This window comes from Grampus griseus, assembly GCF_964374135.1.
Source record: "Grampus griseus genome assembly, chromosome: 4".
Lineage (NCBI taxonomy): Eukaryota > Metazoa > Chordata > Mammalia > Artiodactyla > Delphinidae > Grampus > Grampus griseus.
Window position 1 is genome coordinate 21,356,332 of NC_138997.1, and position 27,265 is coordinate 21,383,596.

The window sequence follows — 27,265 nt, forward strand, 5'->3', positions numbered from 1 at the left end:
TGCAAAGAATCCTGTGGATGAGTCAGCCTGGAAATAATTGGTAAGAGAGACTATAAAGTTCATAGGAGCAAAGGCTTAATAATACCCCAGAGGAAATTATCTAGCAAAAAAGCAAATGCCAGTGCATTTGTTTGATAACATCCATTAGTGCCAACTGTCTGGCAGAAACCAGCAACAGGCATAAATATCTTGATTTTAAAAGCCACATGGAAAAACTGGAGAATCTTCAAAGAGTAGGCCTGTGTGTCTAGTTTAAGATCAAACAGCAACTACAACCTGACTTTGGTAATGCTCGATGTATTTGTTATTTAAAGCAGGGCCCACAGGAAGGAAATAAAAGCAGATGTACAGTGAGGAACTTGAAGCAAAAAGAATCAAGAAATGAGCTGAGAAGCAAATGATGATGTAAAAAGGAGGAGCCTGAGGCCAAACTAATGTGGCCTAGGGCAAGTGTTAGCATAAATAAGATTAAACTTCCTAAAGTTTTTTTTTTTTGGTGACAAGTACTAACGTGCTACTTTTGTCTTTGTTAAAATTTCTAAAACATATACTATAAAAGCAGATCTGGAATAATATATCATGACAATTTAAATACTGCTAAAGCAATGTAATTTGTCATAATTAAAAACTGAAATCAGCTAAATGGTCCGCAACAGGGGCCTAGTAAATTACATTGTGGTACATCTGTGACTTAGATATTATGCAACCTCCAGCAATTATATGCAGTAACATGAAATATACTCATGAAAGAGCTCTAACTGAACAAGCTATTTTATACAGTATGAATGATGGAGCTAAACTAAGCCTATATATAGTTTTTTTTTTCTTTTACTGGAGTAAAATTGCTTTACAATGTTGTGTTAGTTTCTGCTGTACAACGAAGTGAATCAGCTCTATGTATACATATATCCCCTCCCTCTTGGACCTCCCTCCCACCACCCCCCATCCCACCCATCTAGGTCGTCACAGAGCACCGAGCTGCACTCCCTGTGCTATACAGCAGGTTCCCTTAACTAACTATTTTACACATGGTAGTGTATTTATGTCAAACCTAATCTCCCAATTCGTTCCACCCTCCCCTTCCCCACACTGTGTCCACATATCTGTTCTCTACATCTACGTCTCTATTCCCGCCCTACAAATAGGTTCATCTGTACCATTTTTCTAGATTCCACATATATGTGTTATTGTACAATATTTGTTTTTCTCTTTCTGGCTTACTTCACTCTGTATGACAGACTCTAGGTCCATCCACATCTCTACAAATAACCCAATTTCGTTCCTTTTTAGGGCTGAGTAATATTCCATTGTATATCTGTGCCACATCTTCTTTATCCATTCACCTATCGTTGGACACTTAGGCTGTTTCCATGTCCTGGTTATTCTAAATAGAGCTGCAATGAACATTGGGGTACATGTGTCCTTTTGAATTCTGGTTTTCTCAGGGTATATGCCCAGTAGTGGGACTGCTGAATCATATGGTAGTTCTATTTTTAGCTTTTTTTGGTAATTACTTTTGTAAAGTTCTTTGGATTCTCAAGGAAAAGATGCTATTTACCTTTTATTTTAGCTTTGGATATTTTTTATTAGTAGGAGACTCACAGGGCTCTCAGCCAGCTCCAAAGAAAAGGAGAATCAAGACTTTCCTTGTGCATAGGTATGAGGCTTCATAAAACTCTTAATAAAATGCTGCAGAGAGGAAAGATGCTAGCGGGAGAGGCTGTCTGTAGTTCACATACTGCCATTCTTGGCCAGCATTTCTAGAAGTCACCAAGCAAATACCAAGTATAATGTCTAGAGAGAGAATTTATCTATAGTACCCTCACATGAAGGATGCTGCCCAATTTATGATTTGTTCTTAGAGACAGTCAACCATCTATAAACTAAGGAAAGGGAATCCCACCTGAAGGCTTCAGCTGGGGCCACCAGAGTGCGCTTTCCTCAGGCTGGTTTTCCTACTGATCAATTTGCCTGAGAGCATTTCAAGCACAATCCACTCCCCTTGGAGTGTCTGCATCTATTTGAGTATCTTGTTCCTTTTTGTCACTTTGAGATTATTAAACTAAGTCCTCTAAGGCATATCCTATTTCTTTTGTGTTTCTAATAAATAGTTCTTAACATCACATTGTTTTATGACCGAATGGATTGTTTTATATCTTGGTGGTGACTGTGTTCTACTTTATTTCCTTAAATACTGTTAGAATTTTTAAAGCCAGTACTTCTAAGTGAAGGCTCTTTGTTTAAGGCAGTATTTAATTTTTATTTTTAGGACACCTGCACAGATGCAAAAACACTAAAAAAGCTTTAGGCACCTTTAACATTTTATTTTATTGAAATATTTAAATTTATTTAATGTTCATAAATGTAATATTTATTTTAATGTTATAAAATGTAATTTTAATATTTACATTAATAAATGTAAATATATTTTAATGTATAAAAAGAATCTAGACACCTTAACGGTGAATTTCATTTGAGAGAGAGGGATTAGGGTTCTAAGAGAATCACCAGTTGGCAGTTTTTCCAACTACACATGCTGGCATCCGCCCCTAGATTCTAGAAGTTTGGGGGTGACGGTCACATTCTCTTCTTGTCAATAAAAAATAAGGGGGAATGAAATCTGCCTTTGGCTTCCTAGTTCCTCCTGACTGTATTCTGGTTTGTTGATCCCTTCATGATCATTCAGAAAACATTTTTAAGAGTTTATTATTTTAATTAAAATAGCACTTGTAAAAGCGAGTATGATTCTGAATATCATAGATCTGTTGTTAAAAAAAACTTGAACTTGGAGCTACATCCTCAAACTGTGTACATGAGATCCTAGGTCATAGCAGTAGTCTCCTCCCTTTGGTGAGAAGAGGATCGGAAAAATATTTCTGATGTCACAAGAGAAAATGTTTTCAAGGAGAAAGGTTATACAAAAAGAAAGAGCTTGTCGGTGGTTTCTTATTCGAATGCGGCACCGTTGGGGCAGACTGACCTTGCAGGGCTAGGCCGAGCAGGTCGGAGCCAGTGAGGCTAGCAGACACTCTCCACACACGCCCCAGTCAAAAGCAGGCAGCCTAGCCACTCACCGGCAGGGCAAGATCCGGACCACATCGTTGGGCTTGTACCCTTCAATACAAACTGCACAGTTGTCAAAATCAGGCTCGGTTTCCTGCAACAGAGACAGCACAGATGAGCCTGCTTTCCTACCTTCAACTCCGGTAAACACATAAATAACAAGCCAAAGGAGAGCTTGCCTGGAGCAAGGCTTTCAACTGTCTCACGCCAGTTTTCTTAATCCATAATTTATTGTACACTGGTTTAGTTTCTATTCCTTCCAACCTCCACTTTCTGTTTCCGGGTTCCACTGCAAAAGCTTTTGTGAGGGAACAGTTTTTTAATGTACCATTACTAACAATGCTACTTATTATAATCGGAGGGGACATAGCAAAGTTTCGAGGATGAGAAATACTATTCGTGGAGAATTGTCAAAATGATATTTAATCGATCCATTCCTCGGGAATCTAATGTATACAACTCGTAAAGAGTGGTTCCAGCTTTCTTTTCAAGTACATAAATCTCTTTCAACACCCCATAATACATTACTTATGTAATAGTCCTTGTTCTTTTATTATCCTGTTTGAGGATAAAAAAGTAATGAAAAAATATACTTTAAATTTAGTGATACTTTTAAATGAATTTTATCCTATTAAGCTCAATGGTATTTTTATATAGTTGAAAAACTGCAGCACGTAATTAGCGAGACTAATCAATTATTCATACTGGAGACAATACCGTATACAAGTAGAGTTGTGAATCTCTTACGATGCCCCAAGGAGCCCCAAACCCATGTACTGCAATTCACTGCTCTAAAATTTCTCCTGGGGGAAAAATTCTCCTGGGGAGAACAGAGGCCTTGAGAGGCTTGTGGGCCTAGACTGGCCTACTTTGCGGTCCTTCCTTAAGATATGCTTCTGCTTTTGGCTTTATGTCATCATTCCACAGCTAGAGAGACTGTTGCCTTGACGTTGGGGTTCTAGAAACTCAATTTCAGAGGGACTAAATATGCTTCTTGCATTTGCTGCAGACTCAAGTGGAGGACATCACTCAGCACATAACAATCTTCCTTGCAAGGATTCATGGAAAAACTTTCTCAAGCTGTAATACCAGCAACGGCCATTTTGTTTTTATCTTGTGGGACACTGGAATAAGGTAATTAGATTTGTTTGAATATTGTTTCCCTCTTTGCATTGGCTTGCTGGAGAGCCCCAACTTAAATTTTGGGACCCATTTCTGCTATATGTTTCAGGTAATGCGTGTGTATACTGATTTCATCCTGGTTGCGTCTACTTTTCCTATACCTACTTTTCAATTCTTCCTCCAACTACTTTGTTGTCCTATAGTATGCATTTTATAAACTGCTTTAAATTATGTTAAATAATGATGGGTATAATAACAGATGTTCACAGGAGAACTATTAGTATGTATTTCCCTTTCTCATCTTCTTTTCCACACTGGCTGCTAGGAAACTCGGACACTTCTCTGAATAGCTCCTTGCCGAAAAAGAAAAGAGGCTGTTACCTTGTCACCCTTCTTGATGGTCCTGACCTGGAGCTTGCTGATTGCTTTCTTTGCTGCATCTCCCAGTCGGCGCTGAAAAACCAAAAGCTGCTTGTTAGTAATAAAGACTTGTAATTCTTAACTTTGTGTCTGATAGCATTCAGTAAACCAGGGCAGCTGTGTCTGAAATCATGCACAAGTAGAAGGCATGTTAATGAAGATGGCTGGAAGAGACGGGGCAGTGATACCTGTGCAAAGGGACTTGACTCATCGCAGTCTACTAAAGAGCTCTGTCATCGAGAGAAGCTCTTCATGCCTGAGGTTAAGCAAGTGGAATACGACATGGAAGGATCCTGCCCCACGGTGACTCCAGCGCAGGTCACATCCATGCAGATTAGCAAAACAAACAAACAGTTCCCTAATTTGTCACTCTAGCCACTCAATTTGTGACATGGAGATAGCCAATTTGGAGTAGTTGGAATAATCTCTATCTCTTGTTCACAGGGTATATTGTTTGTGTATTCCTTTCAATTTGGAATTTTTAAGCAATTTCCTTTGCTTATCTAGACCCAACTTAGGTTTATATTTGGTCTGTACTATCCTATCCCATCACCTTGTTACATGCCAATTTCACCTCTTTTGTGTGTGCTTAAGTGTGAGTGTGCACATAGGAAAATACATAAACCATACATATTCAGTTTAGCAAATAGTTATAGAGCAAACACCTGGGTAACCATCGTCACCCACGTTAAGAAATAATATATGATGCACTTCTTTTTTTAATAGAGGAAGTTAGTATCCTAATGCACCCTACAATAATACAATAATAGGGTCATGAGGAAGAATGGGAGAGGAAGAGGGTGGGGAGAGAATTACGTTTTAATCTGTCAAGGAAAAAAATGGTTTGCTTGTGCGCTTATGAGTTTTCCACATACTGTAATCTTCTCAGGTATGTGTATTTCTAGTCTGTAACAGAAGTGTATTTGCAGCAGTGAAACATATTTGAAGGACTAAGATAAATAGGGCAAACATTTAAAAAGAATCATCATCTGCTTTCACTAATTTTGTTTCTTTTGGAAATAAAACTCTAGCTTCTTTCTTTTCTTTAAAGTAGTGAGTATATACTAATGAAGAGTTCATTTAGCCTAAGTACCGTGCTAAAGCTTTGTAAGCTATATCACTATTATCCTTACAACAGCTCTATGAGAAAAATACTATTTTATAGAATGGAGACTTAAAGAGCTTAAGTAAATTGTCTAATATCATAGAGTTAGTGACAGGTCAGTCAGAATCTGACTAAAAATTAAGTCTGAATTTAAAACCAAAGCTAAATTACCCCTCTCATTTTTTTCACCAATTACCCAGTCCACCGACCAGGCAGTCGGCCAATCACCAAACACCTACCCAGTCAGCCAGCAGCTAGCCAGCCAGCCAACCTACTAATCAGCTAGCTAACCAACCAACATCTAGCCAGCCAGCCAGCCAACCAGCCATTCAGTCAACCAGCCAAGCAACTAACCAATCAGCTGACCAACCAATCAAAATCTATTAAGTACCTGTGATTCGGCATGTCCCTAAGCACACCCCAATTAGAGTAAATAGGTAGAAGAGGACATGCTTCCCTTGTTAATTCATTTTGCTCTTTGATATTCTGTCCTTAGTTTCTAAAATAATTACTGGCATTTTTAACAGAAAAGTAAGCCTTGGTTGTTTCCTAAAAGGAGACCAACATACACTTGAAACCTATAAAGAAATCCATGAGTACTGAGCAAACTAAGGTGGTGGGAAAACAGGAAGAGGCTATAATGATAAATACCAAGGGGGAACATACAGTGAGAGGAAAAGAAAAGAACTGAGATGAAACTAAACAGGATGCAACTCTCTTTCCTTTCCTCTTCCTCTAGCTGGTGCCTAACCATCCTTTGGTCTTAACTCAAGCTACTTCCTCAGGAAGCTCCTCCCTCTTCTTCCAGGAGAGAGGACCCCTGGAGGCCAGATCCTCACAGCTCCTTGTACCTTCGCTTCATGGCACTGTCACAACATTTGCAAGTTGATGTTTACTTTGATGATCAACTCCCGTTCTACTTCGCTCAAGTGAGCTCCCTGAGTGCACAATTGGGTTTATTTTTGCTTCCCCTTGTGTCCCCAGCACCTAGAATAAAGCTGCCTTCAATCAGTGACCCGTGATCATTCCACACGTATCTCGGATCACTTATTTTGTTCCAGGCCTAGCTCTGGGTTTTGAAACAATGGTAGTGAAAAAATACATACACTTTCCTGCTCTCTGCAGCTTACTATCTAATGGAAACTCCATAAAGGGTTGATAAGTGAATAAAATCTTAAATCCAGAGATTTTTTAAAAGCATGAAATACAACCTGAGAAATTCAGCCAGTTAATGGGAAAATTTATGGAAAACTATAAGTAATACATGTGATAAGGTAAGCAAAGCTTACCTATACCTCTTTTTTTTTTTTTTTTTTTTGCGGTACGCGGGCCTCTCACTGTCGCAGCCTCTCCTGGTGCGGAGCACAGGCTCCGGACGCGCAGGCTCAGCGGCCGTGGCTCACGGGGCCCAGCCGCTCTGCGGCATGTGGCATCCTCCCGGACCGGGGCACGAAGCCGTGTCCCCTGCATCGGCAGGCGGACTCTCAACCACTGCGCCACCAGGGAAGCCCACCTATACCTCTTTTGAGGAGGAAAAGGATTGTGTTTTGGTAGGGATTAATGAAGGATATGAAAATCTTCCCTGTCAGGGGAAAAAGAGATGATCTAGATACCTGGAAAATACGGAAAAACCAGCTTCTGAGATATAGATGATAACTATGGGATCAGGGAAAAGCACTGTAAAGTTTAAAAAAATGCTATGACCATTTGCATGTAGCCAAATTTTGTCAATATAGGCATGTCTCTATTTCTTCTTGAGTGACATGAAAATCAGAAATACTGACTTTTGAATAAAGATGATTGTCCCACTTTCAACTATTTTCACACTAGTATTATTGGATTTCCAAAATGCAAACTAATGACAGAAGCCCATAAACATTCTTAATAAAATGGCCCAAATAAGGAAGTTGTTGCTCTTGTAGTTGGTCTCTTCTGTCTTTGGGATTTTAACTGCACCGACTATAAATGAGAGGGAAAGCTACAGACCTTGCTCAAACCAAGTCTTGTATGTAGTTGAGCAGAGAATCTAGGGACTGGAGCAGAAGATCATCACAAAACAGACTCTTTCCTAGAAATGCAGAGTGATGTGATGCTAATGGAAGACTTAGGGACCACCTCAGGTAGATGGAGGGACCACCTTGGGCACATAGGGACCTCCTCAGGTTTGTACAGACCTGTTGTTTCAGGCAGGGATTCCTATCCCTTCTCCAGGATGCTCCTATAGATGTTCTCTAACCCAACCAGATCCAAATCCAAATTTTCACTGAAAATTGTCAGGAGTTGAGCCATCTTGGTAATTAGATTTACTCATCAATTTGATTGAAACAGGTATAAGAAAACATTTACCAAGGTTACTGGTTCCTTGACAACAATGAAGGTAAACAGCTTTATGGAAAATAAACACACAGCCATTTATTAGAAGAATAAAGTCTGACATAAACACCAACAAGCATAGTAAACAATGACAGACTCCAACCCAAGATGTATAATTTAGTTATCTCCTAAATACTTAAGAAACTGAGAAAAATAAAACATTTCCCTCTAGTTCCCCTCTGTGTTATAAACAGAAATGCAGTCAAGGTGAGAAAAAACTAGGACTAAGGATGCCAAAACACAGCATCCAAATCGAGTTTATGGGGCTTCCCTGGTGGTGCAGTGGTTGAGAGTCTGCCTGCCGATGCAGGGGACACGGATTCGTGCCCCGGGCTGGGAAGATCCCACATGCCGCGGAGCGGCTGGGCCCGTGAGCCATGGTCGCTGAGCCTGCGCGTCCGGAGCCTATGCTCCACAGCGGGAGAGGCCACAACAGTGAGCGGCCCGCGTACAGAAAAAAAAAAAAAAATCGAGTTTATGTTCTTCTTATCTCATTTGGTTGAATAATTCTGTATCATCTTTGCCTCTTTTTTTTCCTGACAGCTATATTTTCTAATCATGATTACTGTCATCATCAACATGACCAAGTGGAAAAATAACTAAGCGTCCTTATGTTCTAGGTGAAGAGAGGCCATTATAGACATAAACAGAGTTGGTCCCAGTCATCTGGATGCTCATGTGGCCACAGGTGACTCAGCCACTTCCCGCACTTGCTCTAATACATAATAATGATTCTCCTGGGCCTGCTTGATGGGACAGAAACCATTGCACAGCAAGTCCAATCAATTTCTATGATGCAAATCACCCCTCCATCCACTTAGAAATATGGATAAAAGAATTAGACTCCTTTGGCGGCCATGGTGACTCCACAGCGTAAGGACTTAAAGCTGTTTGTGCACACAGGGCATGAGGTAAAACCATCAGGATTATTTTGGAGGGGGGAGGAGGTGTTGTAGAGGAGAAGGCAATGGCTTGGGAGTAAGAAAATCCAGCTTTTAGTCCTCTTTCTGGCACTCACTGACTGTGTGACTTTGGCCAAGTCACTTAAATATTCTGGACCTTAGTTTCTTTTATTAGTAACCTTAGGTATGTAAAGTCACATCATTTCCAGCTTTACCAGCTCATCATTGTCATCCGCTCAGAACAGAACTGGGAGGCAAAGATCCTTTGAGACCTGAATTATCGAAACACAGTAAATCAACGGCTAATGACCTCACTGAATACTTGCTCTCTATCCCCTGAGGACAGCGCAGCATCCATCAGGGACCACTTTGGTTCTTGCTCTTTAGTAGACAGAAGCATCTCCACTTACAGACCCTTCCTGGATGCAGCATGCGGGACCTCTGTTCCCCGACCAGGGATCAAACCCGTATCCCCTGCACTGGGAGCACACAGTCTTAACCACTGCACCAGCAGGGAAGTCCCCATTCCCACTTTATATGTGAGGAAATCTAGGCACAGAAAGGTGAAGACCCACATAAGATCATACCACTAGAAACTGCCAGAGTAAAGATGTGGATCCAGACCCAACTCCAAAGCTGTGTGTTTAACTATTGCCTTGCACTGGCACTATCTTGGTATCGTTGCTTTAGGAAACATGGCACTCCGGCCAAATCTCCTTCTCCACTTTAAATTGTGGCCCATATTCTCCATGTCATCATCTACCTCGCTGTGAGGTTACTAATAGAAAGAACATCTAGCAAATCTTACTCTGTGAGAAACTGCATTGAAATGATCTGAAAAGGCTAATGATTGTGTAGGATGACGGTGACTTTCCTCTAAGCGTGATCTCCACCAAGCCAAGCAGAGACTGAGGTACGCTTCTGGCTAATTCAAGTTCAGTCTCTCTATCACACACCTGAAAGGTTAGATACTTCACCAGTGTAACATTAATGCCTTTGATATTCCATTTCAGACTGTGAGCCTCCATCTAACCTGAGAGTTACTCTTTCTGAAGGGCCAATAGTGCTTCAATAAAAATAAATGATTTCAGTTCACCTCATGGTTAGTACAGCTATAGCTTATGCAGCTGTAACTTTCCGCTGAATGGAACGAAGCACTGCCCATCAAAAGAAAAATATTTTTCTAAGGGAAATTATATAGTCTTATTCCACTCATAAAAGGGCTAAAGTATGGTGTCTATTTTGATCAAGAAACAGTGCTAACTTTCAGCATGATCCAAATTCACTGCGTAACCTGAAGGTAATATCCTGTAATCAAGGAAGGGAGCAGAGTAAACACTTAAACCCCATCCACCTCTAATTTGCTTTTCACATACATCACAGAGTATGCATAGGCCAGGACAGAAATGCAATCTCTGTCTACCGGCACAAAGTGAACTAGCAATTGAAATAGTTACTCAACCAAGTCAAGCCTAAAATTTCATCCTTACCTCAATTTCCCAATGATTGCTTGGGTTATCTATAGACGCAAAAAGACAGGGGTACCATTTCTATTGATCATTGTTGGATCAGCTGGAAAGTGTCTTTGCAATAACTGATTTATATCTGTATGGTTTCTTCAAACGTAACCCTTAGGAACCAGTGGAGCTGAACATATTTGTTCTATATCTAGTTTCACTGCCTTGTGTCTAACTGGTAATAACTGTCCGCTTAAATTCCAGAATATTCAGTAAAAGTGGCACAGTTGGAATTGTATGGAATTGTTATGGAATCTATATGATAGTAATAATGACACCCTTCATTGAGAGCTTTGCAAGTGATTGATCATGTTCAGGGACTTTAAAATAGAAGATACATTAAGCCATTTAATCCTCACTATAACTATAAAAAGAAGGTATATTCCCATTTAGTTTAGAAAACTACAGCACAAAGTATCTTGTCCACTTGTGGTAAGTGGTGGAAACCGACTACTAGGTAGCCACCAAAAATCATGTTTCAAAGATCATTTAATGATGGGGGAAATGCTCACCATTTAATAAAAAAAGAGAACACAAACTTACATGTCTTACATGTGTGTCTGTATCTCATGCATACATAGACACATATACGATGACATTTTACTGAATATATATACATATATATATATATATATGGGGTTAAAAGTCTGAAAGGTAATGTACTCAATTGTTAACAATTCAGTAAGGTGATGAGTGATTTTGTCTTCTCTTTTAGTATTTTTCTATGATTGCCAAAATTTATTAGAATAAACATGCATCATTTTGAGAGTCAGAAAAAAGCAATAAAAATGTTTTAAAAAATTGTTCCAGAAGCTATAGAAAATTTAAACAGACAAATTTCCATAAAATAAATAAAAAGTCCAAGAGCTGTCCTCCTAAAACAACTTAGAATTTATTGGCTTACAAAAAGTTCTATAATACTTCAAGGATCAGCGAATTCCAGGGCTGTTTAAAATGCTCTAGAACTGGGCTGTCCGATGGGGCTTTCTATGATGATGAAAGTGTCCTATCTATGCTGTATCTATTCTAGTAGCCACTAGAAATGTAGCTAGTATGACTGAGGAGCAGAATTTTACATTTTATTTTATTACAATTAATTTAAATTTAAATAGTCACGCATGGCTAGTGACTACCATGTTGGACACTGCAACTCTGGACTATAGGAAATGGAGGAAAATTTGCAAATTCTTCTTATAAAACCAGTATAGCCCTTACCTAAACATGATAAAAATGTAAACTATGGACAAAGTTCACATGTGAATATCAAGGTAAAAAATAAATAATGTACCACATAAGATATGATCAAAACAGTCTAGCACACATTAGAGGATTAGCATGTACTGGAAATTCAGGATGGTTCAATATTAGGAAATCCATTAACTTAAACCACTCCTATTAATAGATCAAAAGAGAAAACCCAGACTACAGCTCTTGCAAAGGCATTTGTTAAAATTAAAAGTACATTCTTGATTAAAACTCTGAATAAAACAGGACTGTGTTGACATTTATACAACATGTTAAATATATGTCTTAACCTAGAAGACTGCATGGGGAAATAATAAAATTGAGAAATGATAAAAACGATCCATTAAACTCAGAATGTTCCCATTAAATACTGAATGAAGAGTAATGTGTTCACTATTACTACTATTACTTTAGTTGATTCTGGAGGCACAAGTCAGTGAAGTTAGATAATAGAGAAAAAAAGGAGTTTTAAAATTTGAAAGAAGTAAATGATCGTTGATTGCATATTATTAGTATAATCCTGATAAACTGATACAAACAATCACAAGTACCACAGTGTAGTGGTTAAGAGCATACACTCTGAAGCCTTGCTGTTGGTTCAGCTGCTGTCTCTATTAGTAACAGGCTGTGTGACCTTGGGCAACTTATTTAACCTCTGTTTCCTTCTCTGTGAAATGAAGAAAACAGAATTATCTGCTATAAGCCTATGAAGTAGGTTAAGTATGTAAATATATAGAGAGCTCTTACAACATGCCTGCATTTAATATATACTATATAATATCACTATTATTAAGGTAATAATAATAATTTAAAATGATAATAAATTATAAAATACATAAATTACTAAATTATAATAATGTTATAACAGAATAAACATAAAAACATATAACATAAAAACAATAAAACATAAATAAAACATAAACAATAAAACAATAAAATAAAACAATAAAATAAACACAATAAAACAATAAAAACAAAAACAATAAAACAAAAAATATAAATAACAAATAAATAAATATATAACAAATAAATATATACATTTATATATATAAATATATAACAAATATATAAATAACAAATAAATAAATAAAATATAAATAAAATAAATAAATATATAATAAAAATATAAAATAAATAAATAAAATAAAAAACAAACAAATAAATAAACAAAAAATATAAAACAAAAAATAAAACAAAAACAATAAAACAAAAAATAAAAAAACAATAAAAACAAAACCAATAAAACAAAAAAACATATAACATAAAAACAATAAAACATAAAAACATATAACAGAATAAACATAAAAAATCAAAAGACTTCCCATATGAAAAAGGGGATTTCATTTATAATTGCAACACAATGACCTAGGAATAAACATAAGAAGAATGTGCAAGATTAAATGAGGATAGTTTGAATGCTATTAGGGAATAAAAAGAATAATTGAATAAAGGGAAAACATATACTACACTTTGATAGGAAGATTCAACATCAGTAGGTTATAAACTCCTTCTAAATTATTCTATAAATTAAAAACCTAGCTAAAAGTGATTCTAAAATCATGTAAAGATAAACACGAAAAAAGTGAAAGAGCAATGAAAGAAGATTAGCATGAACAGATATGAGACATTATGGTGCTAAAACATTCAAAACAGTATGATATTGGAATGTGAATAGACAGATTAAAGCTACATTTTATAGAGCATAGAAATAGAACCGAATACATATGGGGCTTTAATACATGCTAGATGGGGAGGGTTCTGCATACGAGAAGGAAAAGATTAATTATTCAATAAATACCAGTTACAAAAACTGGTAGGCAATCTGAAACAAAACTAATGTTGGCTCTGTACTTGATTCCTCACACCGAAATAAGTTCTCTGTAGATTAAAGTTTAATCGTAAAAGTGAAATTAAAAAAGCAGTGGATGAAACCATGAGATACTGTTTTTCTATAGTCTTGGGCTATAGATCTTATTATATAAAACTCAGGAGCTATAAAAATTGATAAATTCAGTTATGTAATACCCCCAAATTTCTGCATGGTAAAAAGCTCCAAAGATAAATCAAAGACAATAACAACTTGGGAGAAAAAAAATGGAATCTGTAGGATTCCCCAAAAAAGGGTTAACTGCTCTGACCAGTAAAGAGCTTATACACATCAGTACGATGTGACCAACAGCTCAATTGAAAAGTGGTCTAATAATGTAAGCAGATACTTCATAGAAAAAAAAAAATCACCTTTTTCTATTTTATGTTATTTGCGATAAGAAAAATGTGATACCATTTTTAACTTATTAAATTGCATACAACAAAAAAGCTGTAATATTCATTTGGTGAGGATATGCGTAAGTAGTGGTTGTCATTAGTATATTGTTGTATATGTTAGTATAAGCAGTATTAAATTAATATTCTACTGCATGAATGTCATTTATATTAGTATAAACAGTATTACTATATTGTTGGTTAATGTATAAATTGGTTCAACCTTTCTGGCAGACAATTTGGCAGTATCTATTATAGTTTAAAGTACACATACTATTGCCCTAGCTATAAAACTTCCAGAATTTACCATACAGATATACTCACAAATGTGTTGTGTCATGTGTACATGTTTGTGTGTGTGTGTGTGTTTTGTTTTGTTTTCTGGTGAGAGAAAACATGTCCATTAATAGGAGCTGGTTAAATAAATGCGGCATATGCAGAAAATAAAGCATTATATAGCATACCTCGTTTTATTGCCCTTCACAGATACTGTGTATTTTACAAATTGAAGGTTTGTGGCAACCCTGCATTGAGCAAATCTATCGGCACCATTTTTTCTGGTAGCATTTGCTCTTTGTGTCTCTGTGTCACATTTTGGTAATTCTCACAGTACTTCAAACTTTTTCATTATTACTATATTTGTCATGGTGATCTGTGATCAGTGATCTCTGATGTTACTACTGCAACAAGATTACGATGAGTTGAAGGTTCAGATGATGGTTAACATTTTTTAGCAATATTTTAAAATTAAGGTACGTACATTGTTTTTTTAAGACATAATGTTATTGCACACTTAATAGACTATAGTATAGGGTAAACGTAACTTTTATGTGCACTGGGAAACCAAAAGATTCCTGTTGACTCGCTTTATTGAGATGTTTGCTTTATTGCAGTGGTCTGGAATGAAACCTGCCATATCTCCAAGGTCTGCCTGTACAGTTATTAGAAATGAGAAGGCAGCTTGGATTGAGTGTTGATAAGAATTAATCTCCAAGATGAAGTGAGAAGTACAGGTACAGAGTTAAGTGTGCTATCATTTGTTTAAAAACACACATATACACACACACACACACGTTTGTAAGCATATAAAATATCCCTGGAAGGGAAGATATTCCAAGGAGAAGAACTGCTTAATTGAGGGACAAACATGGGAAAGCAATTACTTTTCACCGTATACCATTTTGTACCTTTTTCATTTTATACTATGTGTAGGCACTGTCTGTTCCAAAATTAGTTGTTTTTTAAAATACCTTTTATTTTTTGTCTCCTTCTGTTCACAAGGAGGACATCCTGGCTCTTTCCACATTATGTTGATACAATTAGCATAATCTCAGCTCCCTTCCTCTTTCTCCCTTTATTTTGTTCTTAAATAAGTAAATAATTGTCCCCCAAATGAGCAATAGGAACGTGGGACAAAGCACTTCCATGTTACAGAACGATGTTAGCAAAACATCAAAATATGTGTACCTGGAAAAGATCTGAAAAACTATACAGTAAATGTTAACAGTGTTTATCCTGAGTGGGGGCATCATAGGTAATTTTGGTTTTGGTCTTGGTATTTTCTGTGATTTCCAAAGTTTACACAATAATATGTCTTATTCTGGTAATAATTTTTAAGTTTTTTCTTTTTTTAACTTTCTGCTACTCACCTGGTTCCTGTCCCTGGCATTTGCATATCGAAACCTCTGGATATAATAGAAGACCAGCCAGGCGAGGGAAATGATCATCAAGACGATGAAGGAGATGGAGACAAACACAACCGAGGTGCGGCTCACGTATTTCTGCAAGTTCCGGGTTCCGATGGTGATGTACATCGTCACGGTGATGTTTCTCTCCAGCAGGCTTACTATCTCCTTCCCTTTGGGCTCAGGAATCATTATTGCCACGATGTCTTCTACACCTGTTGTGAGAGGGACAACAGGGTAAGCGGATGAGAGAAAGAGAAAATCACAGTGAAATGTCTGGACAAAGGAATGGGCACCAAATAACGACACTTCTTTCAATGATTCTATGCCAGATCGAACAGCCAAGTCTAATTCTCAGATCTAACAGCCCGAAATGGAGTTGAATTTTCTCTTTCTTCAGCTACCTTGGGGTGCTGCTATCTTGTGTGAGAAAAGAACCTAAAACAAACTCGTGACTTTGGTACCAGCGAGGTCATGATGGTGCTACTTTCTAGCCCCCTATGGTGGTGTTGACCCTGGTCTAGTAAAGGGTAGACCCTTCCCAACCGGCCTAGGTTACAGTTCTATGTTGCATTTCACAGATCCCCCCGAGGAGGGGAAAAAGCACTTTGTACCCCATGGCAAAGGATAAAATGCCCAGTTTTATGTCATCTGTCTCTGAGTTCTCTCTTTCCCATGGACACTAGGGGTACTCAATTACAGATTTCTACTAATCACTCCCAAGGCAGTTTTCTCCTACAGTGAGTACCGAAAGCAACCCCAAAGTGTATTAAAACATAGTTGATTTACAACATTATATTAGTTTCAGGCATACAGCATCGTGATTCCGCATTTTTATAGATTATTCTCTATTATGAGTTATTACAAGATAATGACTATAATTCCCTGTGCTATACTATACGTCCTTGTTGCTTATCTATTGTGTACATAGTAAGTAGTTTGTATCTGTTAATCTCATACCCCTAATTTGCCTCTGCCGCCTTCTGTCTCCCCTTTGGTAACCACAAGTTTGTTTCCTATATCTGTGAGTCTGTTTCTGCCAAAGGAGTCTTCTTAACAAGCTCTAATACGACCTGCCAACATAAAATAATGGTCTCAGAATTATCTTCTGCTTATTTTACCCAACTCAATATAAACAGTTTGTGTATTCTCACGCCAAGCAAAGAGAGGACAGAGGCTGTATGGATCGTTCCAGGACGGTTTTACCTCCGCTCTCTAATACTCTCACCGCAAAGTGTCTTACTGGACACTTTGAAGCAGAAGTGGTACCTTTCTTCAGTCTGAGTTATCTGGGTCGTTGTCCCTGTTCTTCATGACACTCTGAGGCACAGTCTCTTGGTGGGGAGTTCAGGGGCCTCTGTAAGGGGTCTTTAGTAAGGATTTGATATTAGCTCCAAATGAGCCTACTCGACATGCCGCTGTGGCTGACGCACAGATTAGAACATCAGTTTCACTAGGATAGTTCTCAGGGATCACCCCAATTCAAACCCATGCCTGCAACGTTCTTTATGGGCCCCACTTTGACATGGAAATATCCTATTACTTGGGGTTACTACAAATTAAAGTACAAATTTACAATTAGGGTATAGATTCTGGACAAAAGTAAACACCACTTCAGCTGCTTAAAGCTGGCCTTATTCACGTGCTGAGGTCAGTCAGCGAGACGGAACGACCAGATTATATCTGTTCAGGGTGTCGCAAGTCTCTTAGAAGTTATTTAGGGCTTTCACTTGACCTTGATTCTATGCAGTTTTTCCATCCTAAATTCTTTGATGGTATTTCACTTAGGCTGAATGAATACTTTTAAAAGCTAACTAGATACAATGGTGTCTGTGTATGAGGCAACAATTATATGATTTTTTAAATTCCTAAAACCTTTGCACTGGCTCAACCGTAAAATCACAAAACTAGACAGTGTTTAGATTTGGCTGTTATTTCTGGGAATTACTGAAACTGATGGCTTAGACTTCAACTTTGCAGAATTTACCGACAATTCTGATGCTTGTTCTCTCATCATGTTTACTTCAGCTAATGGTTGCATGTGGTCTGAGGTTTCGTGAGGAATTAAAGCCACTGGAAGGTTTTGTCTCTACAGAAATACGATCCTCTTTGCATACTGGACTAATCTGGTCTGATGAAGCTCATCTCAGTGCTGTAGGCACTTTGTAGATATTTAATCAGTGACAGAATCCTAAGTTTTCATTTTATTTTTTTATTTATATTTTTTATGCGTGTCTATTCATATAAGACTCTGTAGGCTCAGACTTGGACAAGTTTTATACTTTTTAGTAGTCAACTTATCAATGTATTCCTCTATGGCATCGTTTTGATACTCTGCTTAGGAAGCTCTTCTCCACCAAAGATGATAGAAATACTCATCTAAAATTGCTTATCGAAACCTTAAATGTGGTTTTATTTTTCCATTTAAATCTTGAACAATCTGAATGTGATTCAATAACAACATATTTATTGAGCTCCTATAATGTGCTGGGCAGAAAGGAGACAGATAGGATGCAATTTATTTTTCCTCTAAATTCTCACACATATATTGTTGTCTACTTTTGGATTAATTTTTTTTTTTTTATTGTAAGATGAGTCTATCTTTCGCTGACCAATACCAGGCTCTTTGGGTTGTGGAGCTGTTAACATATTTACTATTTGGTAGCCTAACCCCTTCTTCACCAATTTCCACCCCTCCTGGCAAAACAATGCTCCTGTTATCTCCTTAATTATATTAAGAGACCATAGAGAGTAACAGTGAAGAATTGGGCTCTGGAACTGGACAGCTTTTTCAAACTTCAGCTCAGCATGTTTAAAACAGGCAACCAGAAATGCAAATCAAAACTACAATGAGGTATCGCCTCACACCAGTTAGAATGGCCATCATCAGAAAATCTACAAATAACAAATGCTGGAGAGGGTGTGGAGAAAAGGGAACCCTCTTGCCCTGTTGGTGGGAATGTAACTTGATACAGACACTGTGGAGAACAGTATGGAGGTTCCTTAAAAAACTAAAAATAGAATTACCATATGACCCAGCAATCCCACTACAGGGCATATACCCAGAGAAAACCATAATTCAAAAAGACAGGGCTTCCCTGGTGGCGCAGTGGTTGAGAGTTTGCCTGCCGATGCAGGGGACACGGGTTCGTGCCCCGGTCTGGGAAGATCCCACATGCCGCGAAGCGGCTAGGCCCGTGAGCCATGGCCGCTGAGCCTGCGCATCTGGAACCTGTGCTCCGCAATGGGAGAGGCCACAACAGTGAGAGGCCTGCGTACCACAAAAAAAAAAAAAAGACACATGCACCCCAATGTTCACAGCAGTACTATTTACAATAGCCAGGTCATGGAAGCAACCTAAATGTCCATTGACAGATGAATGGATAAAGAAGATGTGGTACCTACAGACAATGGAATATTACTCAGCCATAAAAAGCAATGAAATTGGGTCATTTGTAGAGACGTGGATGGATCTAGAGACTGTCATACAGAGCGAAGTTAGAAAAAGTAAAACAAATATCGTATATTAACACATATATGTGGAACCTAGAAAAATGGTACAGATGAACTGGTTTGCAGGGCAGAAATAGAGACACAGATGTAGGGAACAAACGTATGGACACCAAGGGGGGAAAATGGTGGGGGGTGGGGCGGTGGGATGAATTGGGAGATTGAGATTGACATGTATACTCTGATGTGTATAAAATGGATAACTAATAAGAACCTGCTGTATAAAAAAATAAATAAAATTCTAAAGTTCAAAGGAAAAAAATAGGCAACCAAATTTTGGATATCCACAAAATTTTAAATTACCCATCACCCATTTATCAGGACATGAGAAAACATTTTCTCTTCCTATAAAGTATAATTAGCTACTTTAATGCATTTATTTTAAACTTAAGTGCTTAGTTACACTACCTGTGTTGTTCATCCCACTGTTGTACTTTCATGATATACGACATCCACTTGAAAAGACAGTGAAAATGGAAATGGGGCGGTTCTTTTCATCTAGACCTCAACCGTATTCATCTTCAATATTCATAATGAATTTCTAGGGCTGATGATGGTAAAAAATAGATGGGATTCTGGGATATTTCTCCATGCACTTTAGGCTATTACTGTGCGTGATAAAAAGAGATACTGAGGGTATCCACTTATCCCAATAGAAATAGTCATTAAGAAGTTAGGTATTTAGGGTGTCCAAAAATGGTACAAAGTGGACTTGATGAATTATCTGAGCAGTCTGATCAATGCACAAAATCCAGGACCAAAAGCTGCTATAGGATCTAATCTGTTCAAATAAGACATGTGCACCAATGTGAGTTTTCAGACAATTCCCGGATCTTTGCTTCATTTTGAAGATGCAGCTAGCGTCCCAGAGAAGCCAGCAGATTCTCCCCAGGTAGGTTGTAGTGTAATTGCTCTGAGGGTGTACGTGAGGAGGGAGCGAGGGGAGAAGTGGGGGTGATGGGGGAGAGTGCGCTGAAAGCCCAGCTGAGAGATGTCCTCAGAGTTCAGTGCTGCCTTAAGCGTCTAATCCATGACACACAGGAGGCTCTGAGGCTCGGGGAAGAGAAGTTAACAAAAAGCATATTTTGTACGGGTAAAATCTACAAAGAGGTCCTGCTCTTTGGGCAATTCTGTGTATACTCTGACTCCTAGTCGCCGTAATACAGAGTGTCTCTTTTTGCAAAATGAAGTCCGCCTACCATCTAGTTTCCTCCCAAAGGCACTTCCTACTTCTGAGTGATCGCTGCTGTGTAATTATCGTGTATCCCGGAAAAACTCTTCAGCCCTGCGACAGAACGTGTGACCAGGACACACAGGACCCTGTAGCCAGTAGTTTTAGTGCTTCCTTTTCCCGGGAGAGGGCTCAGATGCCATCATCTAATTTGCTACATGCAGATAAGTAAGGAATCAAAACAAAAGTTCAAAAAGCCAAAGAATGTTGAATAACCAGGAAATCCTTTACTTATGAATTCAAAACCAGGTTGCTTAAACACTGTGTTAATAGAATGTTTAGAAAACCAGCAAAGGGCTAGATATTTTACAGAGCTGGCGGCCCCATGCCTTCCTGTGCATCTTGGAGAGTGATAAGATCCCTCCTAGGTTCATGTGAGCAAAAACCCTTTTTCAATTCTCTGCATCCTCTCTCCCCTAATCCTTACTTTAGTTCCACGGATGGCCCTTTAGAATTCAGTCAACACTAAGCGAAACCTGCAGTTTCCATTTGTAGATATTTTTTATTTATACACTTAATATCTACTTTTTTTTAAAAAGAGTCAGCTCCTGATTATTATCTATTCTCAAGTGAGATAATGTATGTGAAATGACTTACAAAGCCTGCAAAGTACCATAGAACTGTAAAGTATTATCACTTTCTGCATTAATTTAAAAATTATTTTTAACAAACACAGATGCAAAAATAAAGCACTCACAAATAGATTCCAACCATATAGTAAAAACTCTTCACGACCCAGGGGATTTATCCTAGGAAGGTGAGGGTGATTTAACATTAGAAAATGTGTTAATGATTAGGGGAAGCTCAGTAAAGGATGTACAAGAAGGTTTTGTTTTACAACTTTTCTGTAAGTCTAAAAACATGTCCAAAAAAGTTTAAAACTTATTTATAGGTTTTTTACACTTATTGTTTGGTAATGCTTACGAGTCTAATTAGAGGTTATTTGGTCTACCTCTCTGGATGCGTCTTAACTGAGACAACCAAGTGAGGAGGTGTATTTAGGAGGAGAGTGCCTTGTGTTTGGGTTATCTTGACTCTGGAGAGCCACATGGCAAACCAACCACAGAGGAGGAGAGGCGGGCAGAGAAATCTTCCCCAAAGAGGAGATGAGTTGTGTGTTAAATGGGATAGGGAGGGTGGGAGGGAGGGAGAGGCAAGAGGGAGGAGATATGAGGATATATGTATATGTATAACTGATTCACTTTGTTATAAAGCAGAAACTAACACAACATTGTAAATACTCCAATAAAGATGTTAAAAAAAAAAAAAAAGAGTCCAGGGCTTAGAATACAGAGAGATGGCTGCCTTGGGCTATTCCTGGCAGAGAATCATAAATTCAAATCCTACAGGTGCCAGGCCAGGAATCTAAATATAAGCCCGGTGAAAAGACAATAGGAAATGAGATGATTTGAGAAGAAAATAACACACATCCATCTAAAGGTTGGTTTGTTTGGTTTTTTTAACTGGAAAGCACCTGGAGTTAGTCTTTGGGCCACTAGTTTTCAATCCATGATAGGTTCAAGAGTTTAAGAGGGAAGAGTAAAAGGATTTTGAGGTGTCTGTCTAGCCCAGCATCAGATGGAAAAGTAGACCAGACTTTATGACAGAAGCCCTATGGAGTACAGAGCTAATGTTCAATGAACTTTGGAAATAAGACCATAGGCCTAGAATATTTTCAAATACAGTTTTTCTGTGTAAATGAAAGTTTGCATGCAGGGAGAAACGAGGGTAGCAACTATCAGACTGCCGGTGAATGTCTCACCCCAAACCTTAATACATCACTGTGTGTGCTATATTTTATGCATAAGCACATCCCACAATTCTCTCCATTCCACAGCTTTCCAGGAATTATTCCTGGACCAACAGGGGAGGGAGCCTCAAAAGTAAATAAATTTCAAAATGGTAAAATATTCATTTGAGAAGTGGTTTGAGCACCTACTGTGAAAACAGGAAGAGTAACAACAGTAAAGAGGTCAAATACATTTTTTTTTTTTTTGCGGTATGCGGGCCTCTCACTGTTGTGGTCTCTCCCGTTGCGGAGCACAGGCTCCGGACGCGCAGGCTCAGCGGCCATGGCTCACAGGCCCAGCCGCTTCGCGGCATGTGGGATCTTCCCGGACCGGGGCACGAACCCGTGTCCCCTGCATGGGCAGGCGGACTCTCAACCACTGCGCCACCAGGGAAGCCCTCAAATACATTTTTGACAAGATAATCAGATATGTACATTGAAAATAAGGGCATTACTGTAAACAAGGTACATTATACATCTGAAAAAAGATTTAGATAAACATTTAGAACACTGTGTCTTTCCTTCATTACATCAGTAAAACAAATAAAATTTGATATTTAGTATCTACCAAAGATTCCAGGTTTGTTCCAGAGAATGAAACATTAAAATTCCATTTTTGGGGGGAATTTAAAAAAATGTGTTAATGCGTTTCAGTACATTAACAAATTAAAGGAATACAACATATGATTATCTGGTGTAGCTAGCTGTCCTCCAATATCTGCTCTCTTGCACTTCTATGATATTAGTGTCTCAGATGGGCACGGGCTGTTGAGTGAAAAGCATTAATCATCAGTAGCCTCCCTTGCAGCTGGATATGGCTATGCGATGAATATTTGGCCATTGAGATGTTGAGTGGAGATGACGTTTGCTACTCCAAGGTCTTATTCATAAAAGGGCTGAGTATGTGCATCCCAGATCCTCTCTCCTTTTCTCTGACTTAACATGGAGAGATGTAGAGCAGCCAGCTTCTTAGAAACCTAAGCCATATGTTGGGAATGGTACCCATTCTGATCCTTATTAAGAGAAATATATGGAAACTTACTTAATATGATATAAAGTATCTTCCAGAAATTCAAATCATGAACAAGACAAGGATGAGTCCATATTTAAAGTAGAAGTAATATTTGGTGCAAAGAAACATAGGAATTAAAGTGGTAAATCTTGGAAAGGAAGAGTACAAACTGTCATTATTTGATGGATCACATGACCATCTGAAAAAGCCAAGATAACTCAGCTATTAAAATTAGGAGAATGTTCAGTAAAATATAAGATTCAAGATCAACATACAAAAATTAGGAGGTTCCTATACACCAGTAATACCTAACGAGAATATGTAATGGAAAAAGTGATCTATACATATAGCAGCAGAAGTCATAAAATATCTAAGGATAAACCTAATAAATACTAGCCTTATATGAAGAAAACTATACAATAAAGTTTCTTTGTAAGACATCAAAAATTTCTGAAGAAGCAGATTTTATTTCAGCCAAAGTGTTATTCAGTATTACGTAGTTAGTTTCCAAACATATGTGATTTTTAAAGTTATCCATTTGCAATCATTATTATTTTGCTATTGTTGCATTATGGTCAAAGGAACACAGTCTCTTGATATTGATCCTTAATCATCTAATATATTTTTGGGGGGTAAATGTTCCATTTGTATTCAGAAACAGTGTATTTGAAAACATTATTTGCTGTGTATACATATCTCATTGATTAAGCTTATTAATTATATTTAGATCTTCTGTATCTGTTTATTTTCGCCTGCTTGATTGTCTCAAAGGGGAGTGTCAAAATGTCTCATACAACTGTTGCTCTATATGTTTTCTCTCTGAAATTCTGTCAGTTGCTGCTGTACTTTGAGTTTGCGTAGTTAACTGCATGTGTGTTCATGACGGTTGTATCCACTCACACTATTGTTGCTGTAGAGAGGTCTGATGCCATCATGATTCTTGTTGTTTGGAAGTGATCTGCTCTTCCTCTTTGTAACCTTTTGGAGTTACATTTGAGAATCATCTTTGATATTCTTAAATGTCACTAGGTCTATTTATGAGTATTCACCCATTAGTTTGGTAGTACATGAACACTTTCAATTCAAGTTATTTCATTCTTTGATTCTAAAACATTTATCTTCATACTTTATTGAAATATTTCCTCCTATATTTTTTCTCTCCTGTGATTCCTATTATCCTGTTGGTGGTACTTATCTTTCTGGTCACCATATTTTTTTAATACTTTCCCCCTCTCATTTAAAAAAATTTTATTTTGAAATAATTATAAACTAATAAGTGGCAAAAATAATACACAGAGGTCCCACGCACCCATCTCCCAGCCCCCTCCAATGGTGGCATCTTACATATTATAGTGCATTATCAAAACAAGAAACTGATTGGCACAATACAATCAACTAGATTATAGGACTTAGACATCATTAGTTTTGGCAAAACTACACCTAAAATGTCTTCGTATAAAACTCTGTGACAGGTGGCTGCCCGTAGGTGGTTGTGGCCGCCGTGCCCAGAGGGAGGCGGCGGCAGCGGTGGCGGCGAATGATGCCTGGGAAACTCCTCTGGGGGGACATTTTGGAGCTGGAGGCACCTTTGGAGGAGCCCGAGAGCCAGAGGAAGGAGAGGCAAAAGAACTCTGTGGATGTTGGAATTCGGATACGGGATTATGGACCTGTACTTCCCTTATAAGGCTGTTATGAAGATTTAAACAAGATAAGCTGAAAACATATTACACAATGCTGGAGTGACAGAAGGAAGTCAAGGCACCATTATGACTCAGATGGGAAATCAGAAACAACAGAAAATGGTGTTGCAGATGACCGGGATGCTCCCAAACCCAAACGAGCTAAAATGAAAGAGAAGCTAAATGGTGACACCGAGGAAGGATGTAATAGACTTTCAGATGAATTTTCTAAATCTCGTAAGTCAAGAAGAAAAGACCTATCAAATGGAGATATTGATGAATATGAAAAAAAATCAAAGCAAGTGTCATCCTTAGATAGCTCTACTCATAAATCAAGTGATAATCAACTAGAAGAGACCCTAACACGTGAACAGAAAGAAGGAGCATTCTCCAGTTTCCTTATTTCTGAAGAGACTATAAAGCTTCTGAAAGGTCGAGGGCTAACATATCTCCTTCCTATTCAAGTTAAGACTTTTGGTTCTGTATATGAAGGAAAAGATTTAATTGCTCAAGCGCTGACAGGAACAGGAAAGACATTCTCTTTTGCCATCCCCTTGATTGAAAGACTCCAAAGACATCAAGAGACAATTTAAAAAAGCTGCTCACCAAAGGTACTTGTTTTGGCTCCTACAAGGGAACTGGCAAACCAAGTAGCCAAAGACTTCAAATATATAAGTAGGAAACTCAGTGTGGCGTGTTTTTATGGTGGAACATCATATCAAAGCCAAATTAATCATATTCAAAATGGTATTGACATCTTGGTTGGGACCCCTGGTCGTATCAAAGATCACCTGCAGAGCAGCTGATGAGATCTTTCTAAACTGCACCACGTTGTGCTGGATGAAGTGGATCAAATGTCAGATTTAGGTTTTGCTGAACAAGTTGTAGATATTATCCACAGATCCTACAAAACTGATTCTGAAGACAATCCTCAGACTTTACTTTTTACTGCAACTTGCCCACAGTGGGTATACAAAGTTGCAAAAAAATACATGAAATCCAGATATGAACAGGTTGACCTTGTCAGGAAAATGACTCAAAAGGCTGCAACTACTGTGGAACATCTGACCACCCAGTGCCATTAATCTCAGAGGCCAGCAGTTATTGGAGATGTCCTTCAAGTCTACAGCAGGTCTAAAGAGAGGGCTATTATCTTCTGTGAGACCAAAAAGAATGTAACTGAAATGGCCATGAATCCACACACAAAAGAGAATGCCCAGTGTTTACATGGCAGCATCACACAGTCACAAAGAGAAATTACACTGAAAGGCTTCAGAGAGGGTAGTTTTAAAGTTTTGGTGGCAACCCATGTGGCTGCCCGTGGTTTGGACATTCCTGAGGTTGACCTGGTGATTCAGAGTTCACCTCCACAGGATGTTGAGTCCTATATTCATCGCTCTGGACGCACAGGTAGAGCTCGCCAGACAGGGGTTTGCATATATTTTTATCAACCAAGAGAAAGGTATGTGGAACATATGTCAATTAATATGTCAATTAAGATATGTGGAACAAAAAGCAGGAATTACTTTTAAACGTGTAGACGTTCCTTCTACAATGGATTTAGTTAAATCTAAAAGCACGGATGCCACCAGGTCTCTGGCTTCCATTTCTTAGGCGGCTGTTGATTTTTTCCGACCATCAGCCCAGAGACTGATAGAAGGAAAAGGGGCAGTGGATGCACTGCCTGCAGCATTAGCCCACATCTCTGGCGCACCAAGTTTTGAACCACGTTCTTTAATCACCTCTGATAAGGGGTTTGTGACCATGACTCTGGAAAGCCCAGAAGAAATACAGGACGTTAGCTGTACTTGGAAAGAACTTAACAGAAAGCTGAGTAGTAGTGCTGTGTCCCAAACTACCAGAATGTGCCTCCTAAAAGGAAACATGGGCATTTGCTTGGATGTTCCCACACTGAGTCAGAAAGGTTACAGGAAGAGTGGCATGATTCAGACTGAACACTCTCAGTGCCAGCCAAGTTGCCTGAAACTGAAGAATATTATGATGGAAACACATCTTCTAATTCCAGACAGAGGAGCTGCTGGTCAAGTGGCTGGTGTGGCCGGCCAGGTAGACAGAGTCCACAGGGGAGTCGGTCAGGAAGTCGACAAGATGGTAGAAGACTAAGTGGGAACAGAAATCGATCAAGAAGCAGGGGCCACAAACGGAGTTTTCACTGAGATAGTTGATCTACCAGTGTGAGCTTGCCTATTTCTGCCTAACCATGTACATTATCCACCAAAAAATTAGGTCATCATAGTTGAGGTCTGTTTCCGCTATTTGCAAAGAAGTTGGTTGTATTTTTTTTAAAGTATTTCACAAGAATGGTTGTAAACAAATCTACTTACCCAGT

General features: G+C 38.3%; 1 protein-coding gene and 1 pseudogene across 2 annotated transcripts in view; one reads left to right on the forward strand and one right to left on the reverse strand.

Moving 5' to 3' along the window:
• The window catches only part of RNF150 (ring finger protein 150), a gene marked incomplete at its 5' end in the record, with an annotated part of 246,768 nt that overhangs the window by 78,760 nt on the left and 140,743 nt on the right, over positions 1-27,265 (reverse strand). The window contains 3 exons of the mRNA XM_082653167.1: positions 3,075-3,157; positions 4,567-4,638; positions 15,659-15,909. Of these exons, the coding sequence (XP_082509293.1) occupies positions 3,075-3,157; positions 4,567-4,638; positions 15,659-15,909 (406 nt within the window). The remainder of the gene's footprint in view (positions 1-3,074; positions 3,158-4,566; positions 4,639-15,658; positions 15,910-27,265) is intronic.
• On the forward strand, positions 24,774-27,092 carry LOC309821769 (ATP-dependent RNA helicase DDX50-like; annotated as a pseudogene). Its single transcript has 2 exons — positions 24,774-24,869; positions 24,981-27,092. The product of its transcript is annotated as an ATP-dependent RNA helicase DDX50-like (transcript).